General features: G+C 42.2%; 1 protein-coding gene across 5 annotated transcripts in view; it reads left to right on the top strand.

Moving 5' to 3' along the window:
• The window catches only part of FSTL4 (follistatin like 4), a 467,332-nt gene that overhangs the window by 128,528 nt on the left and 311,566 nt on the right, over positions 1 to 27,238 (top strand). For all 5 annotated transcript variants that reach the window (XM_074360665.1, XM_074360663.1, XM_074360667.1 and 2 more), the window contains exon 3: positions 1,960 to 1,993. In XM_074360665.1, the coding sequence (XP_074216766.1) occupies positions 1,960 to 1,993 (34 nt within the window). The remainder of the gene's footprint in view (positions 1 to 1,959; positions 1,994 to 27,238) is intronic.

Raw genomic sequence — 27,238 nt, 5'->3', positions numbered from 1 at the left:
ACAAGGTCTTGCTGTACAGCACAGAGAACTATATTCAATATCTTGTGATAACCTATAATGAAAAAGAATATGAAAAGGAATATATATCTATATATAACTGAATCACTATGCTGTACACCGGAAACTAACACAACATTGTAAATCAACTGTACTTCAATTTAAAAAGTGTAATGAAAAAATAAATTCCACTTATGAGAAAAAAAGATAAGTAATAAATATTGAAAATATATATGGGAAAACTATAAAATACTCTTGAAAGAAATAAGAGTAGACTTGAACAAATTATTAAAAATACCATGTTGTTGGATAAGAAGATACAACAGGATATGGATGTGGACTTACCCTAAGTTAATTTATAAATTTTGTGTAATTAAAATAAAACTCCCATGAAGTTTTTTTCTAGAACTGTCGCAGTCAATTCTCTGTTCCACAAATAATAGTTGCTTCCAGGAAAGGGGGTGCCAGCCCCTGGAGCAGGGAGCTGAGGAGCAGTGTGGAAGGAGCTCAGTTTACTCTGTGCGTGATGTGCTTCATGGCTTTCACGTCTCTCATTGCAATAACCACTCTCCAAGCTCTCTCTTTTGAACCTGGATCTGATGCGTGCCCCTTGAGCAACCAGCATTCCAGAAGCTTGTTTGGTTAATTGTGCTGTGCTGAGGGGCTGCTGGTCGAGAGCATGTATCTTCCACTGGTCTCCACTTGGGCTTTTGACTCAGATGGCAGTCAGAAAGTGTCATTTGGGTAGGACATTCTTTTCAGTGCCTCCTCATTTTTCTCTCTAATATTGCCCCCAACCCTTCCTGGCTCTAAGAACATCAGGCGAGAGTGCTAAGGTGTGAAAGACAATGTCATTAGTGTAAAAAATGCTGGGGCTGAGCAGTCTTCCTGGTGGCAGTGGTGAGGAGTTGGCCCAAGATTGCTGTTTGAGCTTCTCTTCTTCACTCAGCTTATTCTCCATGTTAGACTTTTTATCTTAAACTGGTCATTTATAATGGACTGTAGATATTTTTATTAGTTAAGAAACCCCAGTATGTTTCCAGCCTTTCCACCCCCCACCCACCCCCTGACCCACTATTTCTCACTGGGCCTTTCCCTGCATTCTGAGCATGCCCTGTACTCTTGCCTCACCCTGCCTTTTCTCAAGTCATTCTCTCTTCCTGTTGCACCCTCCTTCCCTTATTCTTTTCTGAAAGCCTTCCCAGTCTTCAGTGCTATTTTCAAAGGTTCTTTAATTTGAATGTGGATGACCTGGTATTTATCAAGGCAAAAATCACCCCTTTATTTCTCAGTAATTTGTGTTTGCTCTGTGCCCTTCTGTTCAACTGTGAATATCATCAATGTAGGGACTCCATTTACCTGTGTAATTTCTGAAACACTTTGTTGGGATTGAGTTAAGAAAACCCAAGGGCTTAATTTAGTCCAGTGACGTGAACTGGCTATCCAAACGGTCCCTTTGGAAGTTGTTTAGGAGCATAACCAATCACCAGATCATGCTAGTGACCCACATGGGAGCAATAGTGGTCTTCTCCTTGGTACCACAATCAGAACCTGCTGCTGCTCAGATAATTATGGCCCCTGTCTACTTAGGTTTTCTCCAGGCCCTACAAGTGCCTGCAGTTGTAGGTAGAGGATGGGAATTCCACCTGGAAGAAACTCTTTCTTAACAATTGTACCAGCCCAGTTTCCACATAAGGAAGACCATGAGAGTTGGCTCTGCTTGTTAAAGCCTGCACGAGTAATAATAATTTTTGCTTCAACCACCAAAGCAAAAAGTGGTTTACATTTACATATGTGTGTGTGTATATTGAGAGTTTAGTAGACACACCATTGCTGAATGTCTTGTTCTTATGAGGTTGTTCACCTTTCTCTAAATAAATGGCTAACAAGAGATGAGGTATTTGCAAGTATCTCTACATACGAATTATTCATCAAAAACACCAAGTCTTTCTTTTCTTGCAGGAATCCAGAAGCTTTGAAGTCACAAGAAGAGAAGGTAGGGAAGATGCATTTATACCCATTTCATTCTCATTGTTGACGTTTTGGATGTGCTTTGTTGAAGTTAAAATGAACTTCAGACTGTGGGCAGCCTATTCTTTGAAATTTCATGTGGCCTTTTCTGGGTACTGACTTGTTGGCAATTGCCTCTATGGACTGTGGGAATTGGAGTCCAGGTTTGCTGTGAGAATTATGTCTTCTACCTTCAGATGTCAGAGGTGGGGTCGGGGGAACTGGCTCCTACATGAGCATGTTTAGTCTCTTGAGAGAAGCCTCACTTGTGAGTCGAGTTTAAAGTAATTAGTTTCACTTGGTGAAAACAACATCAACGGTAAAAAAAAAAAAAAAAAAAAAAAGGTTTATAGTTTGAGGTATTTCAATATTGGGGAAAAGGTGCCACAGTGAAAAATACTTCTGATTAGATTTTTTACAACTTTAGCTAAACTGAAATAGGAATAAGCAATTAAATTTCCCTTTTGAAAACAATTCCATGATGTTTTACTTTCCCTGCCGTAGTTCCTTTAGCACATTTGTTTTTTGGTCTCTGAGGTAAATATACATGGGTGGTAATTGCTGAAATCTTTTAGTGGAAATTAAATTTTCCCTTACCTGCTTTCAGTAATACCTAGTCTCTAATAAGAGGGTGTCTTTTGTATGATTTATTGAAATCACCACCAATCATTCCTTTATTGAAGCGATACGAAGATGGAGTTAGAAACCAAAGTGAGCTCTTGGTCTAGGATCTGGCCTTCGGTTTTAGCCTCAACCATACCTCCTTCTTTGTGGCATTGTCTCCAAAAAGAGTGCCGATCTTAAAAAGTGAGCAAATTCCATATTGAATCCCATATCTAACAAGCCTTGCCTCCTGGTTAGTTCTTACTTCATACGTTACAGTGGAAGAGATAGAATGGCCATGTTATCCAAATGTTTTTCTAGAACTTGACAACCTAAACCTTCCATTCTATCGATATTGGTGAATTAACAACTGATCATTTGCTGGTACCCATGGTGCTGGGATCCTGGATACAAAGGATCTGGATAATCTTGCTCTAGGATGAACGTTCTGGTTTTCATTCCCATTTGCTTGTCTCTGGTTTTGGACTCAATGTCCTCTGAATTGCATCCATAGGGTAAACTTCATTGTTTTAATATCAAAACCAAATGAAATTGGATGAAGGTGGGTGGGGCAGGGAAGCTACATTTCTTATTGAAAGTTGTGTTTACAATGGGTGGGTGGCATGAACTTTGGTTTAGAATAATGTTCTATTCATGTCAATACTCCTGAGTCTGAATGTTTAGGATTAATTTGCATGATGGAATCACATATAAACTTAACTGTTTTGGAACCTTACTGTCCTTGTGTTAGAATTGTCCCTACATTGTAACGCTAGGGTGTGAGAGAACCTATTTTTGTTCAAAGACTTAAAAAGGGCCTGAATGTCCCTGAGGCTCCAAATACCTAGCAGAATGAGTGTCTGAGGATGAGAAAAGGCACAGCCTGGCTGTTCTGCACTCACCCATAAGCCTCTTTCCTCTCGAAGCAGTGTCTTTCACAACTGGCTGACTGGAACGTATGCTTTGAGTTTGTATTGGTAAATTTGTCTTGACATCACATAAACTTTTTTCTTCCTGATGTCTTTCTTGCTTGTTTCTGTCAAAGTTGAATGTTTAAGAATTCCTGAAATAGCCCTGTGCCTTAATGTCAATGCTTGTAACCTGGCAGAAAGGAAGGAAGCGTGGGACCTTGCAGGTTGGATCCAAGTATTTTCAAGTTTCAGATTCACTGGCTTGGTGGTAGTGTTGTTCACCTTCTCCAGAACAGTGTATGGCTATAAAAATAGCAGAGGCACTGTGAATATTTCAATAAATTATTATTCCTACAAAAATAAATAAGATATTATTGTCTAGTAATAAACATTTAAGGCTGGTTTCTTATCTTTGACTTGAACTGGAACTGAAAGAGGAGTAATTAAGTAACACTGAATTTTTCTGCCCAGTTTACCAGGCCCAGGAAATGGAGTCTAGGCTAAATCACAGTTGGATTGGAAATTATTAGGGTGACATGAATATACTGTGTGCCTTAGACCTCTCTGCCTTATTTTCCCCATGCTTCTCCCAGCCTTGGATCCAGTGGCATCATGGTTCCCAGATTGTAGCCCAGCTTTCTTGCTTCTGGACTGTCCCTGCAACCTGCATGCTTTTTGTCTCTCGTCTTTGTTAAATACCACCTCTCCCTCATCCCTCTAACTCATTCCTAAGTGTTTTGCTTACCCCACCTTATCTGAGTGTTAAGGGTTCCTATTAGGTCAACCATTCATTTCCTGAGAGCAGAGATCCTTCCCTCATTCACTCCAAATTCCTCAAGGCCTTAGCCCAGGACCTATAGTTGCTCAGTAATCACTTCTTCTGTAAATGCAAACTACAAAATTTCTTTGTGTGCATATTCTTCACTCTGATCCTGTTCTGGTGATACACAAGTCAGGCGCTGCGTCATTTGGTTCTACAAAGGCATTTCAGGGATAATTCTGTGAATATCCACGTATTCCTGGGAGATGTATTTATGAAAGTGTACCATGTTCAAATAAGCTTGGTGTTATGGCTTGGATTGTGTCTCACAGAAAGATATGTTGAAGTCCTAACCTAACGTTCAAAAGATATGTTGACATCACATGAAGTGAACGTAACCTTACTTGGAAATGAGGTCTTGGCAGATGCGTAATTAAATTGAGATGAGATTATACTGGAATAGGATGGGCCCTAATGCAATGAGTGAGATTCTTTTGAGAAGAGAGAAATTTAGACATAGACACACAGGGAGAACAGTGTGTATGGATGGAGGCAGAGATTGGAATGATGAGTCTGTAAGCCAAGGAACCCCAAGTGTTGCTGACGATCACCAGAAGCCAGGAATAAGCAACAAAGAATCCATGCCTAGAGTCTTCAGAGGGAGCATGGACATGCCAACACCTTGATTTCTGACTTCTAGCCTCCAGAACTGTGAGAGAACAGATTTTCATATTTTTCATGTTAAACCCCTCAGTTTGTTTCAGTCTGTTAGAGCAGCCTTAGGAAGATAATATACTTGGTAAATGCTGGACTCAATATTGAACTAGTTGTTGTTGCTTTTTTTTTTTTTTTTTTTTTACTGCAGAACCTCACAGGTCTTTAAGATGCTAAATAGGACTTTCAAAAGCAGGTGTAATATGCAGCATTTCCCATGGCATCTTGATTTGTTGTTTTTAACCATCTCTGAGCTGGCGTTCTGTGCAGTGCCATTTGCAGGCCCTGCTCTAGAGAGAGTCCACGAAGAAGGAGTACTTTGTCAGAGTGCAGGACATGCCACAGCACCAGTGACTGTCATCAGGTAGTCACAGTTACATGTCAGTTGTTCTGAAGTTTGCAGAGAGCTTTCATACCCTTGACCTCCTTTGACTGTTGGTAACTCATGATATGAGCAGAGCAGATAGCCCCTTACAGGTGAGGCTCCTTCCTTCCTCTCCAGGCTCATTTTAGTAGGAATAAAGACTCCTCTGGGCCAGTGTCCCTCTGGACCAGTATCCCTCTGATGCATGGAACCTCTTTCTAATGGGCGGGTTTCAATGACTTAATCTCACTTCATCATCCAAGGATTTCTATATGTACGTGTTCACTGCTAAGCCCAGCAAGCCGAGAGGGTCTCCTAGAAGAAAACTCCTTAGGGGAGCTTTGTTTCCAAGTTAGATTTGTGTTAAGGACTCTCAGGGGGGACCTGGAGGGAGATAGAATATCAGAGCTCGTGTCAGGGCTGCAAGATTGGTAGGATGTCCTTTGGGAAGGGCACATACCCACCCCAGCTGGACCTGCTTCCACTTGCACGGCAGTCCTGTGTTATCCTCATGCCCTGGGACCCACCTGGGCCAGCTGCACAGGGAAGAAGAGAGGGCTGCTTCTTCATCTGCTTTCGAATGCAGGTGTTTTTACACCTCTCTCTAGACACCTACAATTTAATTGCAACTTTTTCTGAAGCTTCAGCAAAAGGTGCCAACCTCACCTCTCTGAGACACTCCCAAGTCCACTCCGAAGGCTGCTGCTGAGTATGACTGCCAGAAGTCATCATCTCAAACCAGTACTTTTCTCTAACTGATCCCATCACATTGAATTACAGCCATGAGACAACGCTTGAGTGAGCTGAGCCAGCGGCCGGGATAATTCAGCCCTTGTTGGCCGTCTCTTAGACCATGGAGTGATCTTGTAAGCTACTCCAGATGTCTGTGATTAGAGGCTGTAGGTTTTGGGGTGGGCACCAGTGTCGCATGGCATCACCCACCCTCCCAACGATGACTCACTCACACCTTCCAGGCTAGACCAGCCTGGCGTGGCTTCCAGCAGGGCTATGAGGGAGACCTGAGGGCAGGGATACTGCTGTCTTTGTGGAAAAAGAGACAGGAGTGACAGACACACACATAGCCAGGGTGGCTCTGGCTTCTTAGCAATGCAAATCTGCTACATAAACATGACCTGACAGTCCTGAGCCCCACTTCGTGAAAATCCTTGGAATCAGTTCCTAATTGGCAGCTGCCTTTAATAGCCCCTTTATAGTTCTCTACATCTGGGTGAACTTCAACTATCAAGGATTCCATTCTGTTTACCATTAATTTTGATTTTGTTTAGCAGATGTTTTCTGGATCTCTCAGTTGCCTGCATAATCTGTCTTGGTATAATGTGAATTGGCTGACTCTGTTCAGTGAAACAGATTAATAAACTCCTAGCTTCTTTTGAGGTAACTTCTTTAATGGCTGCAGATGTAGGGATATTAAAAGGGAGCAATCCAGATTTGACAGTGCCTGGGGTGGTGGGTCCTCTTCCAATCAAGACTGCCATCTGGGGACAGAAATGGGGTTTCCTTTGCCATCCTACCCCGGCTCTCTATGGTGGAGCTTACTCGTTCTCTCCTGCAGTCACTGGGCTCCAAAAGTTGGGGAGTGACATCTGTCTCCTTCCACTTTTAACCCCACAGAAGTTGACTCTTTCTGGATAGTGCTGCCGGTTTTCAGCTGCTGGAGAACTATATTGTACCTGGTTACCTGGTTGCCCCAGGTTGAGTGGAGAGTGGATGGCACAGCTGGCTGGTGTGTTCTGGTTGCATACAATGATTTGGTACCCAATTTTGATCATGACCAATTGGCAGGCGGTAGAATCTCACCTCTCCACTTAGGCACAGCGTGACTTTGTGTAAGTTAATCTTATCTGAAAAAAAAAAAAGGGGGGGGGACAGTAATAGTACAGATCAGTAGTTCCAACTCTGGGTTGTAGAAACCCAACTTATACTGGTCGAAGCCTGAAAGGCTCATGAAACTGCAGAATCTAAAGGTGGATCTGGCTCCAAGAACAGCTGATACAGGGTTTCTTAGATTCTCCCTCTTTTTCCTTCTCTGGGCTTGTTGGTCTCTTCCACACTACCTTCCAGGTTGGCTACTAGCAGCTGCATCTCTCAGAGTCCTCACTGCTCACCATCCTAGAGGGTGAAACTACTTTCCCTCAGAATGACAGCAGAAAAGTCCCAGCAAGGATTCTGATTTGCTGGCCTTGTATCATGACTCAAGCCCTAAACCAATGACTGTGGCAGGGAGAGGTTGGAATACTGTGAATGGCCAGGTGAGATGACATGTTTTCCCCTTAGGCTTTGCAGAATGAATTATCCTGACTCAGATGCTGGGGAGTGGGGACAGGTTTGGTCCACAGAGGAAGGATGCTGGACAGCATGCAAAGGATGCCCTGCACAGCCTCCTGGACATATTATGGGGAGGGGTTGGGTGTAGAGAGCCCTTGGTGCAGTGTGGGCAGTGACATCATTGTCCAGTGAGATTGGTAGTGTCCATTATGGCTATTCTCATACTATATCTGTAGATCTGGCCTTAGATGTAGAATGAGGAATATCTAAGTCACCAAGTCCATTTCTCTGTGTCCAAGCAGACTTACAGATAACCTTGCATGTTGTAGCCTGTTGGCTTTTCCCATGAAGGATTTTCTGAAATTTAGCCTATTTGCATCCCTGCCCTCGGTCAGAGTCTTTAACTTTTTGCTCAAATTCTCTTATTCTGCCATCAGAAGAACCAAGAAGCCCTCTTCTTGGACGATGTCTTTCAGAATGTAAGGACAAACACACATAAAATTTCCCTCACCAGATTAAAGGGTTTCTGGGCACTGGGGTCAGAAACTGCCTTGAGCATCACAGTTACTGTACGTTTCATATTTCCTTTCAATTACTGCGTCCTAATAAAGCTCAGGAAGTGTAGACAAGGGCTCTTCCCAGGGACAAGTACAGCCTTAGCCAGAGGATTCTTGGGCTGTGGATAACCCCAAGCTTCCGTTCTCCAAGCTTCTTTGAGATAATTGTAAGTGCCTGGACCCTGGAAGACCAGATGTAGGTCAGGACTGCCCAGGTGAGCCTGAGTTCTCATTGCTGCTCCTGTACGTGTTCTTCCTTGGTCGAGGGTCTTCCAGGCTCTGGCTAAGTGGCTGTTCTATCCTGTTGCCTGGCTGATTTCAGCTTTCCCAGGGATGTGGGGAAGCAGGATCTTGCCGTGTGCACCTCAGGGCTGGTGATGGGAGCCACCCATACCGTGTTTGAATTGCACGGGTGTCACGCCTCACCCAGTGCCTCAGCACCACAGCGCACAGCGCTGGTAGCCGTGGCCTGTGTTGTAGGGGCAGCTCTCACACTGCTGTGTAGGATGAGCCCTGGGAGGGCAGGGATCCAGGCTCTTCCTTCCAAGGTCTCCTGCCCCGTATGCACAGCAAGCACCGAAAAAGTGCTAGACCCTGGCCTGTCCTGGGGCTGACGTGGCTCTGGGTCACATCTCCACTCCTCATCAAGTACAGTCGCAGGTGTAGGAGCTGCCAGGTGGTTTGGCTGTGGACCCCACAGCTCCTGGGCACCCCATCCCGTCTGCTGTGCTTGCTCTTCCCGCTACCGTCCTTGGTGGGGGGCCTTCTCTCCTTAATGACCGTACTCAGGGAGCAACTCTGCTCTTCCTGACAACTTGTGGGTGTTAGTCCTTGATAAAGAGTCCTTAAAAGGTGCTTGTGCAAAGGAGCCAAATCTCTGTGGTTTGATGGGCCTTGGTAGGTCTGGGCAGTCGTGAAGCCCAGCACAGCGAGCTGTGTTGGTGAAGAGTCCTTGGGGGTTGCCATTGCAAAATATGGCCATACGTCCCTATCTGGAATCTGTAGGGAAAGAGTCTTGTTCTTGAAGAAAGGGTATGAACCACTGCAGAATCATAAGGCCAGTAAGGCAAGACTTTCACAACGCAGCGTAACCCTGCAGCCCACTGAGTGCGCCGCCTATCGAAGCCAGAGTGGGAGGAGATGACACTACCTCTGGACCTGCTCAGGTCCCCTCCGGCCTGGGGCTCACCTCTCCTTTCTGAGATGCCAGCAGTGAAAGTTGACATTTGTCACTTTTGCCTCTCACCTAGCCCCCAAGCCAGAGGGAATTTCTCTGCTTTTCAGGAACCCTTGAAATGATTTGCATGTAAGCACTGAAGCCCTTTTCAAACTCATTAAGCCACTTGCCCCGCAATATTAATGTGCCACCAGCGAGCCTCTGAGGTTAATTATCTGTGACTTAAAAATCATTTATTTCTGTCTCCTTTGTCTCATTGCTGGGCAGCAATCTTTCTTAGGAAACAAGGGACAGAATCCAACTGACCATTATGATCTAATTCCTTTCTTGTCACCAGAATTAGTTCATCTTTTAAAAACTCTTAAAAAAAAAAAGTCTCCACCTTATTTTCAAATTGTGTTGTCTCTTAACAACAGATCAATCTCTCAGCTCCAGTGGGCACAGAGCCCAAACGGGGAATAATCTGCAAGGTGAGATGCCTTTTCTAAAGGAGTGGGGCCTGCCGGTGCTCTCTCCTGGTTGGCCCCATTCATCTGTGAGCTCTCACTGCTACTGAGCTGTTGGCCTGTTTCTCCTCGCAGCTGCGGTGAGGAGGGCTTCACCCTGTGTCCTCCAGTGCCACACTGGGCACGGTGAGCAAGCCACGTTTGCTGGGAGGGCCCTTGTAGATCAGGCAACCAGGGTCGGAGATCCTGGGCATCACAGCCCGCCCAGGGATTCTGCCCACTCTGATTTTGGTTATACTTCTTGGCCATGGCTGTCACTGGGTTTTGAGAAATGCTTCTGGGTCAGCCTATAGAAAACTTTTTGCAAAATGTCAAATTTTGCGTGAGATTAAAAAAAGATTAGTTTGCTTTGTACTCTCCAGGCAGTCAGGAAACTTGTGCCACAGAAATGAGCAGGTACTGACCAGCCACTGGTTCTGTGGGCTGTGGTCAGTGACCTGCAGCCTCTGGGACATGGGTGCAGTCAACAGGGGGCTGTCTGGGCCAGTGTGTGAGTGCAGGCAGCATCGTGATGCTAGTTCACTCAGGTACACAGGCCGCTCACTGCCCACCCGCCCATTCTCTGGAGGCCTCTGTGGGCAATTCTCAGCCCCTCAATTGCCCCCTTATCCCTGCAGTGCTTCTAAAGCAATGTCTGGGAACCTAATTTGATTATAACTACTTCTAAAAGAGAAGTCCCTCCTGTGGAAAAATAAGTACCATTCTTAGGGTTTATTGAAGTTTTATTGGGTGCAAATGAAATTTTCCCGGGTAGGTTGGAGTTTGCTGGATGTGCAGTGATGACAAGGCATGGACCCTGCCTTTACAGAGCATGTGCATCCATGTATCTGTCAGCTCAGGAGATGTGTGATCATCCTGTAGACAGAAAGGCACCTGGGGGCCTGCACCATGGACAGACTCCTTACAGAGCGGCCAACCATGAAGTGGGAGAGCGACATGAGAGCCTAGGAGAACACCTCTCAGAACCGTCTGGTGGAGGGGACATCTCAGGGTCTCCTCTCCGAAGGATAGATCTACTGATGTGGGGGGTCTCCTTTTGATTAGTAATGGCACACTTGATTAGTGGGGGCATTTTTTGTTGTTGCAAATAACAAAACACAATCCAAGTAGCCCGAACAGAGGACCTTGTTGGCTTACGTAACTGGACAGCTGGGCAGGGAGCGGAAAGGGGAGGTGGTCTGGCTTCAGGCAAACCTGACGTAGGTCACTAGGTCTTGGTTTCACTCATTGCACCCCTCACAGCTGACTCCCCCTCCAGTCTGTGCCAGCTTCCTCTCCCCACAGCTCTGAGACCTGTGGAACAGGGGGAGCCTCTGGTCTGCTATTTCCTGCAAAAGTACTAAAATCTACTCAGATTGGATGGGCTTGGGTCACATGCTCCCTCCTGAATCAGAGACTGAGGCCAAAGGGATGCTACGTGCTGCTGGGCTTAGCAGATTCATAGGTCATGCCCCTGCAGTCCAGGTGTCGTGAGTTAAGAGTGGGAGGGAGATGGAGCCCCAGATGACAACTGGGGCTCTGCCCACACAGGGGGCATGATGCAGGAAGGCGCATATTACCAGTTACTTAGTTATTTCACATCTGGGTGTCTGTCACATCTTCCACCCCAAAGGGTGTTGAGTGCCTCAAAGGCAGGCTAGGCTTCAATAAGTGTTCACCTAGCATTTCAAGGGCGGGCACCTCTCCCATCTTCTGAGGAGACTGAGGTTCAGAGACAACATTGATGATCCGAGGTTACAGGGGCTTATAAGAGAATGTGACTTGGAACACAGACCCCTAATGACAAATACAGGCACGTTTGGTTCTTTTAAATCACAGCTGCCTCCAGTGACGGGGTCTTCTGCTCCCTCAGCCCCTTCCCCTGTGATAGACACAGTGACCTGGTGAGGTGCAGCCAGCATCCACTGGTCCGTCAGGGTGTTATTGTTTGTTTGGACCCTCAATGCGTTCTCCTTTCTTTAGCCCTTCAGCCAAAGGGCTCGTGGATCAAAAGCCAATGTGCAAAGGAGCCCCCACCCCTGCCCCTTGGTGACTTCAGTACTTACCGTCATGAGGCTTTCAGAGGCTTTATTTTCCATTTCCCATAAGAGATCCCCTTCTTTCTTGGGAAGGTTTGATGGGGGTTCACTGTGCTGCTGCTTCCAGGTGGGTGTTATGTGGCAGGCAAGGGACACAGATGGCGTGGGGAGGCCTGCGCCTCACAGAAAACCAGCGCCCATGTTCACGGAGGCATTTTTAAGTAAGCGATTTCCCATTTGTCCATACGTTCATTTAGGGGCGAAGACTTCACTGCTTTAATATAAATCCCTCAGACTGGAAGAGTTTTCTTTTCATGCTCAGTCTCTTATTTAATCTTTATAAACAGACTTCGCAATTTTATTTTGTAAATAGAGAAAAATGGGAGACATTTTGAATGCTCTAGGAAATTGATCAGAGTTAAAATGGGCTTAACTGAGGTCATTTGGGAGAGCACGTTCTTGATGGAAATTCAGCAGTGTTTGTACAATTCTGATTGAAATGTTCACATTTGCAAACGTGGACTCATCATTCTGCAGTTGAAGTGCCCGCAGGGTGAGGTTCTGGGACCCCGCGGGGCAGCCGCTGCCAGAGAGAACCAGAGACCTCCACGCTCAGAAGAAATGGGCCTTAAAGGAGAAAATCATGGGTCTGGAAAAGAGTTGTGGGAGTGAAAATACATTTCAGTCTGTTTGTTTTACTAATTTTAGCAGTTATTTGTGCTCTCTTTTTGCTGGAAGCAGCATTCCCATCCAGCTGCTTGGCTGCTTCATTTGAATTTTTATCATTTGTGTGAATCACTGTGTATTTGGATGCAAAATGGGAGTCCTGTGGCTAAGAGGAGATGTTTATCTGACAGGGTCAGATCTAATCTCATGCTTAGAAACTTCAGCAAAAAATAAAATGCTTTGAGGGTTTTTTTTTTTTATTCAAGACAGCAGGTCTGTAAAGCTGTGCTAGCTTATCACTTACCTTCCTTTAGCAGAATTTACATCTTATACTTGGGTCATATTACCAGGCTGCTTTCTGCTCTCTAAGAGCATTCTCATTGTCATCTCATTTATTCTATTCAAGAAAACCTGCAAGTTGGGTGGAGTGAAGATATTGTTGTTGGTAACTGACTGGTGGGGAGACCTGATGCCCAGAGGTGGCACAGGGATTGTCCCAGGTCACACACAGCTGACGGAGGCAAGGCTGGAACTGCGCGGTCAGCTCTGTGCTCCTCCCATCGGGCTTCCTCTGTGAATGTGAGTTTACAGCAGAAGTTTTCAAATTAAAACCCAACGGGAAAGCACAGAATTCTTAGTCCTGTTTTGGTTCTTTTAAAAATAAATTACTGTGAAGACAACTTTTCTTATCTGTCAATGTAATGATCCCATACCTTGGGGATTCAGAATATTCAAAATGTTTGTGGGGGAAATGGTAAAAGTTAATCATTTTCACAGTACATGTCTGTGGTGAGGCTTAATTATCGCTTGACATATTTCACGGTTTAAAATGATGACAGTTTAAAATAGAGCCAGAAAGAGCCAGAAAATCCATCCATTACCATGTGTCGGGTACTGCATTGAGCATAACCCGCAAATACAGATGTTCGCCACGGAGACGATTCTGCAACCTATTCAGATCGTGACAGATGTCCCTAGAGCTGAAGCCCAGATCAAGAGCTCCCTTCTGACCTTGCTGTCATCATCCAGAGGGAGCGTGGGTGAATCTAGCAGCGTAGTTTGTCTCTTGGATCATATTGTAGGTGCTAACCTCCCTGACGCTCTCCCAACCCAAACCTCTCACTGGCCTTCTGCAGAATTTCTAATGAACAGACAATTCATTGTGACGTGTGCTTTGAATGAATGAATGAAAGCTCTGTAAACTCCACAGGGTGACACACACTGGCATGTGTCTCCCAGGGAATTGCATGCCTTCCCAGGATGGGAAGCTGAGACACAGCTTCCACTTGGGGTTGTGGTGATTGTTTAATAAGCTGAGCTGTTTGTTTAGGAAATAATTAAATAGTCATTTCTTTCCCATGAGATTTCTGGAAGAGGAGCTGTCCAGAGTGGACCTGTCTGTCCAAATTTCAGATTTCACTTTGGAGAGTCCTGGGAGAGGGAGCAGATGAAGCCATCTCAGAAATGCAAATGTTGTTTGACATCTATTAGCTCAGTGCTTATCCATTGCTGACAGCAGGATCCATTAGGATGCTGGTGTCACGGATCAGAGACACTCGGAATATAGTGAGAGACATGCCAAAGCCGGCCCAGCCCCATTCAGATGACCAGAGAGCACAGTGGACGTACCTAGCACTCTGGGCCAGGTGCCCACCCATTCCCCTCTCACAAGGCCAGTCCCACAGCCAGTCTTCATGGCTGTACCCCCGTCACCAAGAGCCTGCCCACATCCTCTGCCTGCGGGTGGCCATGCTTTCCTTGGGACGTCTGGTTTGCTTCCTGATGCTGCCATTCATGGAATCATCCCAGTGATCCAAGTCCAGGTCTGGAAAATCCCTTTAGGGTCACCATTATTTCCAAAGGTGGAGACACATGCTTGAACAAGGGAAGTGACAGATCTGAGGCCCATGGCTAGTGAGTAGCAGAGGCAGGACACGAGGACCTGAGCCAGTGTGTGCAGACGTGCGGGCCCACTATGGTTGTCTTTCTGCCTTTTCTCCCCTTCCTGTTCTCAGGGCCAGGCTTTCCTTTCTCTCGAGGTGGCACAGTGTCCCGCATACCCTAGATACTCAGCCACCATTGCCTAGTGATGGGCATCTTGGTTGAGATATATAGTTAAATTCTTTGCTTTGACTTTTGTTTAAAATATTTCCATGTATCTTCCTATTGAGGGAAGGGGACCATGCAAGAGGGAACACATGGTAACAACTGTCATTATTAAAGTTCCTACCGTAAGCTTTGCTGAGTTAATTTGTTTCAACACTCAGCCGTCCAGTGTGGCCAGCTGGTGTGACCTTCTGTTTTACGGATGATGGAACACAGGCTTTGGAAGGATTAGTGATCTGGCTGGCTGGGTGTTTCTGTTAGTAGGCAGCCCTCACAGTGACCTTCATTGTAACAGAGCATTCAGAGTCCTCTGTGATAGTATGTCCTTGTGTCTCACTGTGGTGGCCTCCCTAGGACCCTGTCCCGAGGATTCTCAGCTCTATGGGAAATCCCTAAAGCCATTTCTAGATGGTCAGCCCTTGAAAAGCTTAAGAAGAGCAGACACCTTCAGGCTGTACCTGATGGTAGAGGAAGCAGTGTGAAGGACTGAAGGAAACAGAGAAAAGAGAATGTCCGGAGGCCAGGCACTGTGAAGCTTAGAGCAGAGGTGAGGATGCTGGTCCTGGACAAACCTGGACGTCTGCCCGCTGTGATACATTGAGCTCCAGTACCACGAGGTTCTCCCTCCCCGCAGCCCCCAGGAGGCTGGAGGGAGAGTTCCATTTTGTGAGCCAGGAGACCTAATGATAGAGACTAAAAAGCCACTGTGGTAGGAGTCCGGGGCGGGGGGGCGGGGGGAGCAAGAGACTTTGGCCATAGGCTACCTAACCCTGCACCCAGGGGATGCTGAGAATTCAGCAGGACACTCTTCTATTCAAGGGGCCAGAAATGAGTTTTGCCCACACTTGCCTCTCCTGCCTGCTGACTGACACCTAAACCCGCCATTACTGCTTCATCCCCTCTTTCCTCATGAACACCCCCAAATCATTTTAGGTTCTGAAGGAGTTACAGAACTTCCAATGAGCCACATCATACCCTGCCTGAGGAACTCACCAAACCTGTCTGCCTCTTTGTAAGAAAACCAAGCACAGGTTTTTCCTAAGACCCCTGTGCCCAATGTCTGTTCCATGTTTGTTCTGTATGATGGGTCTCAAACTGGTGTTCTGTGGACCAGAATCAGCCGGTGGTCCTGCTGTTTGACTTACATTGTGTTGGCCTGCAGGGGGTTGTTTAATGTTTATATTTTAATTTGAATAAGTTGTCAACATTTGAAAACAAGGAAATTTTACTTACACATCCACATCGGCTGATTATTTTGAAAAGGGAAGCCCTTTGTTGGCTCTGGGCCCTGTGACTTCACGGCAACAACAGGCTGGAGAGAGTAGCCATGTCCTTGGAGAGTGTACACATTTTCCTGTTTGCCACAGTCTGCTCTGCTCCCTAGTGCCTCCTTGACACCGAGACAGTGTTAGACGCAGTTGTGAAAAATAAGTATGAACAAGTTGAAATGCCGGAAGAATCATGCTTATTAAGTTACCTGAGTAGCATTTGAGTTTTCAGTCCTTATTTTGTACTCAGATATAGAACTTGTTAATAACAGCACAGGAGAACCAGATGTCGGTAAGGGTGAGAGGTGGGAAAGGGAGCAGGAAGCAGGGAAGAATTTACTGTAAAGGCTGGGGTAACCCTAAGCTATTCAGGCCCTCCTTGCGTGTCTCCTATGAAGCTGGTGTCTACAAGTGGGTCCTTGGTTTAGGTAGTTAAGTCTTCTATTAAACTATTTTATTTTCTGATATTTATGCTATGCTCTGTAACCATTCACTCCAGGCTATAAGTTTGCAAGTGAGTTTCCAGCCTGGTAATTAATATTTGTGCTTCTTTATGTAAGTTGTGTCTTTAAAATGGATCAGTTGCTTTAAGCATTTAAAAAACATTCCACGTATATTGGAAAGTAATTACTTTCCAAAGATATTTCCCACTGATATTTTGTTACATCTAAATATACATTTACAGTACTCAGTAGACCAGAATAGTTATGATTTATATATTTTGGTCCACTGGGTTGAAAAAAAAGACTTCGTTAAAGTATCTTTTAATCAATGTATTTACCCCAAAGATTCTCTTGGCTCCTCCAGAATCAGTCACATGGTATAAGTAAAATAAACATGATGTGTTCTCTGAGATGATTTAGAATTTAATGAGAGATGACATTGCAACCTGAGAGTGAGCATGGCTAACTTTTAATCTTGGCTCCCTGTATCCTAGAGCTTGAAGGAGCCTATTAACTTTCTCTGTGTCATTTTCTTAATGTGCAAAATTTGGATGATAAACAGTTACTGCCCTTGTGTGGTGAAAATTAATGCTTGCTGAGTAGCAAGTACTGTTTTAATAGAATAATCGTAGTTGTTTGCTTTGTACATTTTCTGCTTTATTATTTTTATTATTTTTCTTGCCTCTGTAATTGGTAGTTACTGAGTTCTCATTGTTTCTTTATTAGTCATTTTATAAAAACTATCTAGTGATTTATCCTCCCTCCCACACTTGTTTTCCCCCAAAATGTCATTAGCAGAGGCAGGAAGCAGGCAAACATCACTCACCTCTAACAGAGCTGGAGCTACAAGCAGCTGCTTATGGCTCGCCCCTCGTCTTTGGAACAGTGACTCCCCGTTGGTTGGCTGTTGTGCTGTGAAAGGACTTACATGAAGTCAAGGTGATTTACTAGAAGAACACCGTCAGTCACAGTGAGAGCGCAGGTTGTGGGGGGGAGAGGAGTGAGACGTGCCGTCTAGTCAGGGGCAGGCCTAAGTGTGCCATGACCATGTGACTTGGGACACGCTATCAAAGGGCAAGAAAATCATCCCTGCACAGTGCAGGGCAACCCAGAGGCTGTTCTGCCTGTAAGCTGGCTCCTCTGCCGCGTTCCCATCCGCTGTTACCTGGGGACTTTCTCCTGCTGTTATTCCTCAGATAATCTCACATCATCTACTCCTGTGTTCTCTAATTTTTCTGTGTGATTTTTCAAACTTATGTAGCCAGACATTCTGAGTATGATCCCACTTACTGGCTGTATTAATTTGGGCAAGTTGCTTAACCTTCTGTGCCTTGGTTTTCTCACCTCTACAATGGCAGTAATAATTCTATCTCATATGGTAGCTGAATGGATGAAATACACATTGAAAAAAACACTTAGCATAGCACTGGTCCGCCTTCTGAGCAGACTGTGTTCGCCGTCACTGTTAGTGATGATTCACTCACACTGGGGCCGGGCTTGGCTGGGTTATGTCTTAGAATTCCAGGTAGGCCTGTAGTACTGGAAACTGGGACACTGGCAGTGAGCACTTGCTGAAATGAATTGGGTTAGAAAGCCTTGGATTTAGTGGACCAAGTTATTTTCTTTCACCAAACCTAAGTAATTACATTTGCCCACTGTTTCAAGAAGAATGGGCAATGATAAATTGAAAAGTTTAGAACTGGTTATGTGGGCTTTTGTTTCTGGCTGTGTGGCTAGATTCCGTAGCTGACTCTCCCTTTTAAGCTGACTCTTAAAAATGGTGGCTAAAACATCTAAAATGATGGCTAAAACATATAAATAATCTTCTAGTGTTATCAGTGAGAAGACAGGAAAGTGAAGATTTCCTAAGAGGCCAAAAACTTGGTGGAAGTTGAATATCAAGACTCAAGCTGCCTTTTGCTTTGAGGATATTTGCCCAATGCAAGTGACCTTGAGCTGAGACCACGAGAGGCTATGTGTGTAGTGTGAGGGTGGAAGGAAAATGCAGGGGTGGGTATGAAAAGTGCCTGCCTCCAGCCTTGGTGCTGTGTGGAGGGTCAAAATATCTCTTCTGAGAGCTAGAACTACGAGCTGGGTTTTCAGCTGAATTCATACAACAGACTGGTCTGAGAATACCTGAAGCCAAGAATTCAGTTCAAAGCCGTCCTGGTTGGTAGTGCTCTCAGGCACACGGTAGAGGAAAGGCAAATCCTGTCTAGAAGAACCCTTCCTCCACAGAGGACTCTAATGATTCCATCCAAGGAATGTGAGCTCACAGTCAAAAACCAAAAAAAGTTACAAAAATAAAAAAAGATACCAAAGTGGAAACCAGTAGAAACAGAACTTCAGATATTGGAATTAACAGATACAGATTTTAAAAATGACAAGGTAGAATATATTATTAATTTCTTAAATGGAGGTACTGGGGATTGAACCCAGGACTTTGTGCATGCTAAGCATACACTCTACCACTGAGCTATACTCTCCCCACTATAGTATACATTATAAAGATATAAAAAAGGGAACTGATAATATGAACAAAGAGTAAGGCTGTAATAAATGATCCCAATTATTTGAAAAGTCACCAAGTACAATGTCTAGAAATAAAAAGTATAATTGAAATTTTAAAAATCAGTGGATGAATTTAAGAGCAAATTAGATATAACAAAGAGAACTAGAAGGAAGGTTGGAAGTCTTACCCCAGAGTGCACACACCACATCGTAAAGGTGTGTGTTCCTCACGTGCACACAGAACATTTAAGCATCTTGCCCCAAGCTGAACCATAGAGCAGTTCTTAAAAATTTCTACCCAATGTAGTTAAATAAGAAAAATTTAAAGAAATACTCCCATATGAGTGAAGATGGAATACTTTTCTAAATAATACATGAGTCAAAGGACAAATGAGAGTATCTAACTAAACAATAACAAGCATTACATATTGAAATGTGTGGAATGCAGCTAAGGTAGACTCCGGAGGGAAATCCATTGTCTTAAAGTAATTCTATAAAAGTAGAAGAAAAGTCCAAAGTCAGTGAATTAAACATCCAGCTCACAAGAGTAGGTAAAGACCAGCAGAGGAAACCCAAATAAAGGAGAAGAAAGTGATTAACAAAAACCTTACAAAGGAACGATGAAGCTGAAACAACAAATACCACAGAAAGGATAAACAAGGCCAAATGCAGGTTCTTTCAAAGGACTAGTACAACTGGGAAAACTCCACTAGAGAGTAAAGGGCAGGTGGAGGGAGGGAGGGGAGGAGGGAGAGAGAATAAATATGTAATGTGGGGAGTGAAAGGAGATGGAATTATTGAGGATGCAGAAATTAAAGCAGTGATAGAATCTTATTTTGCCAATAAATTTGAGAGCTCTAATCGTTAAATTCCTAAAAAAAAAAAAAAAAGTAAAACTGCAAAACTTAAGTAGAAATTAAAAACCCAATCAGTTTTACAATCATTAAAGAAATAGAATCAGACTTCTAACTAGAAATCTTCCCACGAAAATGACATCAGATCCAGAAATGAGTAGATACTAAAAAACATTCAAGGAATGAAAATTTTAATCTCACATGAACCATTCTAGAATGCAGAAACTGGATACCCAAACCTGGCAAGAATGGTATTTAAAAAAGAAAGGTGGGACAATGGAAAGACTGCCTATGGAATGGGAGAAAATATTTGCAAACAATGTGACTGACAAGACATTTCTCCAAAGAGGACATACAGATAGCCAACAGGCACATGGAAAGATGCTCAAAATCACTAATTATTAGAGAAATGCAAATCAAAACTACAATGAGGTATCACCTCACACCAGTCAGAATGGCCATCATCAAAAAATCTACAAATAATAAATGCTGGAGAGGGTGTAGCGAAAAAGGTACCCTCCTACACTGTTGGTGGGAATGTAATTTGGTGCAGCCATTATGGAAAACAGTATGGAGATTCCTCAAAAAACTAAAAATAGACTTACTGTATGATCCAGCAATCCCACTCGTGGGCATATATCTGGAGGAAACTCTAATTTGAAAAGATAACGTGCACCCCAATGTTCATAGCAGCACTATTTACAATGACTAAGACACGCAAACAACCTAAATGTTCATTGACAAGATAAAGATGTGATTTATATATTACATTCATATTCATATCTACACACATAAACACACAATGGACTGTTACTCAGCCATAAAAAAGGATGAAATAATGCCATTTGCAGCAATATGAATGGGCCCAGATTATCATACTAAGTGAAGTAGGTTAGACAGAGAAAGACAAATATGATATGATATCACTTATATGTGGAATCTAAAAAAATGATACAAATGAACTTATTTATAAAACAGACTAATATACATACAAAGCCAACTTACGGTTACCAAAGGCAAAAGGGGGTGAGAAGGGAGAAATTAGGAGTTCAGAATTAACAGATAGGCACTGTGATGTATAAAATAAACAAGGACCTACTGTATAGTGCAGGGAACTATATTCAATATCTTACAATAATGTATAATGGAAAAGAATTTGAAAAAGAGAATATATATATACACTTACATATTTGAATCATTTTGCTATACACATGAAATTAACACATTGTAAATCAACTATACTTCAATCGAAAATTAAAAATACTACATTACTGTATATGAAATAAACAATGAGAACCTAGCATAGGAAACTATATTCAATTTCTTGTAACAACATATAGGAAAAGAGTCTAAAAAGAAAAAATACATATGTATATATATAACTGAATCACTTTGCTGTACACCTGAAATGAACATTGCAAATCAACTACACTTCAATTAAAAAAATAAAAAATAAATAAAATTTGAAAGGAAAGGTAGGTTTTGAACATAGCTGTGAGAGTCCTAAGCAAAAATTAGCAAACTAAATTTAGCAGTATTTATTAAAGATGTATTAATAAAAGATGATAAACTATAATAATTTGGATTTATTCTCTAAGTTTGCTTTTAGGTTGCCACTAAAAACATCCTGATGTATTTCTTCTCAGCAACAATTTAAAGTGGAAAAGTTATATGATCAACTCACTAGATGTAGGAAAATCACTGAAAAATCTAATATTGACTATTACAGAAAAAAATTACTAGAAAACGAAGACTAGACTAAAAAGGAGCTTATTTAACTTAATTTTAAAAACTCATCAGCAGAAAAATGAGTAAATATATTGAGTACAATGAGAACCAGATTTCTCACTGTTAGGAAAGCAGGTTACAAATATGGAAAGAGGCACATCTAGAATGTACTCTTTGTTGTTGGACTGGAGTTGGAAGTATCATTAAGAACTCAGTGTGTGTGTATGTGTATGTCTTTGTGTGTAACATTTCCTAACTGTTTGCTCAGCTGGACCAGAAGCACGTTACCCCAATAGCAGTGAAAGCCCTTAGCACCCAGATTCTCCTCTAAAGGGATGCAATACCTCCTGGAGAAATGGCCGGGTACCCCACTGGAGCAGAAAAAGTACACAGTGAATCTAAAACATTATTTTGTCCCGCAAATCAAGGTATTGCCCCAGAAAAATCATGAGGACTTGTCAAAGGGATACAGCAGCCAACTTGAAAGGGCACACCTGGACACTTTGAGCTTAAACAGGAAAAAATGATAGTAATGAATTTGTGGCAGATTGTATTTTCCAAAGACAGCCACAACAGCATTTCCTATTTTATACTTTCTTTTCCCAGTGTGCCTTTGAAACCCCTCTCAGTGAGGGGTGTAACCTGGATCTGGGCAGGCTTGTGGTGGGGTGGAAGTGGTGCTGTGTGGCTCCCAGGACAAGATCATAGAGGGCATGGTAGCTCCTACCTTGTCGACTGGGGCCCTCATGCTGAACCCTGAGCTGTCATACAAACTGTCTAACTATCCTGAGGTCACTGTGCTGTAAGGAAGCCCAATCTAGTCCATGTGGAGGAGTGACATGGAGGGGCCCTGGGACCTCATGGAGAAGGAATAATGCTGTATCAGCCCACAGCAGCTCCAGCTTCCACTGTTGTAGCTTCAGCCACCATCTGACTACAGCTACATCAAAGCTTCTGAGTCAAAACCACCCAGGTGCACCCTCCCCAAATTTCTGATCTACAGGAATACTGAGAAGTAATAAAAAGCTTATGGTTGTTATAAGTCACTAGGTTTTATGGTGACTCGTTGCATAGCAGTAGATCATTGTAATAGATTTGAAGATCTGTATGTGAAATGGTGCCACAGCAAAAAATCAAAGCATGTGACGTTGGTTTGGGGGCTGGATGGCAGGAAGAAGCAGGAAGGGCCTTGAAGAGATTGCTGCTGCGAGCTTAAAGGGCATATGTGAGCGTGTTAGCAGAAACCTGAGGAGCCTTGAGGAGGCTCTCAGTTAGATTTTGAAGGCCAGAAAGGGAAAACGTTATTAAAAGTTGGTCTGGTAATATTGTCACCTGTGGTAATACAATAGGAAATAACAACAAATGAACTCAGGATCCCACTAAACCAATTATCAGGCAGAATATTGAAAGTACCCCCTGGCTGCTGCTTGCCTGTGGTGAAAACATGAGAGAAGTGAGCTAAGGACAAAAAGGAACCAGGACTCACCGACTTTGAAAGTCAAGCTGTTTCTCATTCCCAGCCTCTCAAAGTCGGCAGCAAAAAGTGATCAAATTAAGAAAAGATTTCAGAGCAAAGATCAAATCCATAGAAGGCCTGTGTGATTCTTCTTTGAAATTTCAGAAAAATTTAAGGTATCATAAACCCTTCCAATCAAAAAAAGAATGGAAGAAAAGAGAGAGAGAAAGAGGTCTTCTAAAGATCTTAAGGGTGTGTCGTTCTATTGAAGAGTAGAGCTTCTAGCATCTTAAGAGCATTGGCACATACCAGCCTTACAGGGGGCCCAAGATCCAGTAGGCTTCATCTTGAAGAGGTTTGTGGGCTTGACTTTTGTCCAAAAGAGTTTGTTAGGTTTTTCCACAGAAACAGAACCAACAGGATAAGTTTCCAGAGTAAGAAATTTATTTTGAGGAATCTTAAGGAATCATGCAGTGGTAGAAGCAGGCAAGTCCAAAATCTAATTGTGTAGGCTGGCAGACTGGAGGCCCAGGAGAGAGTTGCAGTTTGAGTCCAAAGGCCGTCCAGTGGCAGGATTCTTTCTTGTTCGGGGGAGGTCAGTTTTGTTCTAGTCAGGCCTTCAGTTGGTTGGCTGAGGCACACCCACGTTGTAGAGGGTATCTGCTTTACTCAGTCCACCAATTTAAATGTTAACCTCATCCAACAAACATCTTCACAGATACATCTACAAGAATGTTTGACCGAAATCTGGACGTGGTTGCCCAGCCAGGTTGATACATAAAATTAACCATCACGTGGTACATTATAAACTAAAACTTTAAAAAAATGCAAGTTTTTTTTTTTAAGGATCATACAAGTTTGGACTGAAAGGGACAGAGACAGAACAAGGTGAAGAAGCCTGTGAATGCTGTACTTTCTATCAGTAGGAAGCAGTCTAAGAAAACTGATTATCTATAAATGTAGGTTACTTTTTATGAGAAAAAGAAATGATTCAGAGCATGGAGCCAGGAGCCATGCAGAATTATTCCTGGGTAAGAGTAGAACCAAGTCCTAATCAAGGAACAAGTACCTGCTGAAATTCAGAACTGCTATGGATCAGTAATTGAAATGTGCCTCACAATTTCTTTTTTTAATGGAAATATCTAATAATTTATATTAGTAATATATAAATATTATCCTATGCCTATCCCACTATTGTAGTTTGGTATATGGGAGGGGGAGGTAGAGAAGATGTATTTGTTTAGTTTACAGAACTTAAAGAGAAACAGTACTCATGTTGTTGAACTGAGGAATTTGACCTGAGGAGCCTCATCTGAACTTGGATCTGCTTTCAATAGCAAGATCCTGGACTTTGTGTTGCTTAACTAGTAGATAATGTAATAGGTGTTGTTGCTTCATGCCATGAGATTTTTGAATGGTTGGTTGCACAACAAAAGATAACTGGAACAGGATTATAACACATTGGATAAAATAGGAATCCATGAGTCTGTTTTTATATAAATGGATGAATACATAAATGGGATTAAAGGAAAGCTCTTCCTTATACCAGAGAAGAAATATAGAAGGAATGATGGAGCTAAAAAAAGTCACCAGTAGCCAAAGTTAACGAACAGCCAAAATTTGATAAGGAACAGAATATTACATATTCTGAAAGTACTTCTTCACCAATAATTTTTTAATTACAAAGGGGAAACATTGACTCTACTTTGAAGACACTTGGTGGATACCACCTTAACCAAGTGCTTGAAGCTAACATCACCAAACTAGGACAAGCTAAAAATCATGTGCCTCTTGATATGATGTACTGAGGAGGACACAATGTCTGTAGTATTCTTGTGAAAACTTTGTAACTTGAGTCTTGAGGAAACATCAGACAAATCCCTATTGAGGCATATTCTAGAAACTAACTTACCTGCACTCTTCAGAAATATCAAGGTCAAGAAACACACATAAAGGCTGAGAAACTGTTCCAGTTAAAAGGAAACTGAAGAAACATAGCTAGAGCTATGATCCTGGGTTGGATCCTATAGTAGGAAAAAATAGCTATAAAGAATACTATTAGGACACTTGATAAAAATTGAGTATGTACTGTGGATTACACTGAATATGCAGCAATGCTGATTGTTACAACTGCACTGTAGAAAGGTGTTTTGACCTTAGGAAATATATGCTTTATGGTTAAAGGCACATGATGCCTTTAGCTTGTTTGCAAATGGTTCTACCCAAAGTGCGCACATGCACACACGTGTGTGTGTGCGTGTGTGTGTGTGTATATGTATTCATATATTAAGATATATATACACACATGATAGTGTGCATGTGTGTGTATATGTATATACATATATACCTAAACACATGTGTGTATATCTATAACTATATGTAGAGAAAGAGATTAACAGTAACCAAATAGGGCAAAATCATAAGTCGATCAAAAGTATAAGAATTCCTTATACTATTCTTGCTATTTTTCTATAAGTTTGAAATTGTATCAAAATAAAAAGTTACAAACGTACAGCAAACACTGTTCTTAACAGAGAAATGTTGAAATCATTCCCTTTAAGATTATGAGCAAAAAAGGGTTCCTGCTGTGTCTCTTCTGTTGAACTTTGCACTGTAGAGCACAGATAGTGCAATAAGGCAAGAAAAAGAAATAAACAGCATAAAAATTGGAAAGGAAGCAATGAAACTGATTATTCACAATGATATGGTTGTATGGAGAATCCAAAAGACTGTGACACTGAATAAATTATTAGGATTAGCCAATAATTCTATGTAACAACAAGAAAGAGAAATGTAATTTAAAATAACATCAAAATCAGTGACATCAAAAATAGAAAGTTTCTAAGAATTAATATTCATGGGAAAAGTTATGATCATTTATTAAAGGAAATAAATTAATGGATAAGAAAGCTCAATACTGCAAAGAAGTTTATTCTCCTTCAAAATGATCAGTACATTAACTTTCTATCAGGTGTATGTAAATGTGTGTATATAATTTGACAAGCTGGTTCTAAAATTTATGTGTAAACCAAAGGACCAGAAATTGTGATGGCCATCCTGAGGAAAAAACACACATCAGGGGCTCTAATACATACACCACTGGTGAGAATATGAATTGTATGGCTCCTCTGGAAAACAGTTTGGTCTTACTTAATGTAGCTGATAGTGCTTGTACTGTAGGACTCAGACATCCCAGTCCTGGTATATACTCTCATAATTTCTTGCATGTTTATACTGAAAGATATTGAACAAGAAAGTTGAAGCAGCTTTGTTTATAATAGTTTAAAACTACAAATAACTTAAAAGTGTAGCAACAGAAGAATGATAAGTAAATTGTGGTATAGTCTACAGTGATAATATTGTGGTCTATTCTCTAGTGATACATAGAAGAGAGAGAGAGACAGATATAGAACACTACATCATGGTGAAAATGAATGCATTACATCTACGTGTAATAACATTGATATAACATTTTAAGAATATAATATTGAGCAAAAAAAGCAAGTTACAAAATGATGTCTTTATATTAAGTAAAGACTAAATAATTTACTCAGTCATATTATTTTACATTCTACATATATTTTATAAATAACTTTGTTTATATTAGAGTTAATTTTAAATTTTAAATAATATTTATCACAGCATCAATTATAATAATAGATTATTTTTAAGTAAGAAAAAGCAACTAAGTAAAATAATCATGGTACATCTGTCCCCTAGCATACTAAGCAGCTACTTAAAACAGTGTTGTACAATGATGTTGTTGAAATGGGAAGTTGTTCACAATATGCTGTTAAGGGGAAAAAAATCAAGTTACAAAAGGAGTCTGTATTGTTGGATTCTATTTTGTAAAAAAAAAAAAAAAAGATAAATATAGAAGAATATAGAACAAAAAAAGACTTATTTTTAAATAGTCAACTTGAATAATTTTTCTTTTCTACATGACTATCTGTATTTTCTAATATTTTTCCAGAGTAAGCATGTGTAAGGGAGTAAAATCTGCTAAACAGAGACTAGTGGGTGAGAACATAATCATTCGTTCATTCAGTTTTTCCTCCGTCATCCAGTGATACTGAGTATCTGTTGTGTGTGTGCAGCCTCTGCTCAGCACAAGGAAAAGATTAGCAAGGCGTGGTCCCTGCGCTGGAGGAGTTCAGTCTCTTTAGAAATAATACGGTGTCATATGCACTATCATGACACTACATGACACTCTCATTAATACTAGAGTGATTGCTACCTCTTCATGTCTTTCAGTCAACCAAAGAAATTCCTATAATTTCCAACCCAATTTCTACCTGCTTCA

This window comes from Camelus bactrianus, chromosome 3 (genome assembly GCF_048773025.1).
Source record: "Camelus bactrianus isolate YW-2024 breed Bactrian camel chromosome 3, ASM4877302v1, whole genome shotgun sequence".
Lineage (NCBI taxonomy): Eukaryota > Metazoa > Chordata > Mammalia > Artiodactyla > Camelidae > Camelus > Camelus bactrianus.
The sequence above is the reverse complement of the archived record's forward strand: the minus strand, read 5'-3'. Positions and strand labels throughout refer to the sequence as shown.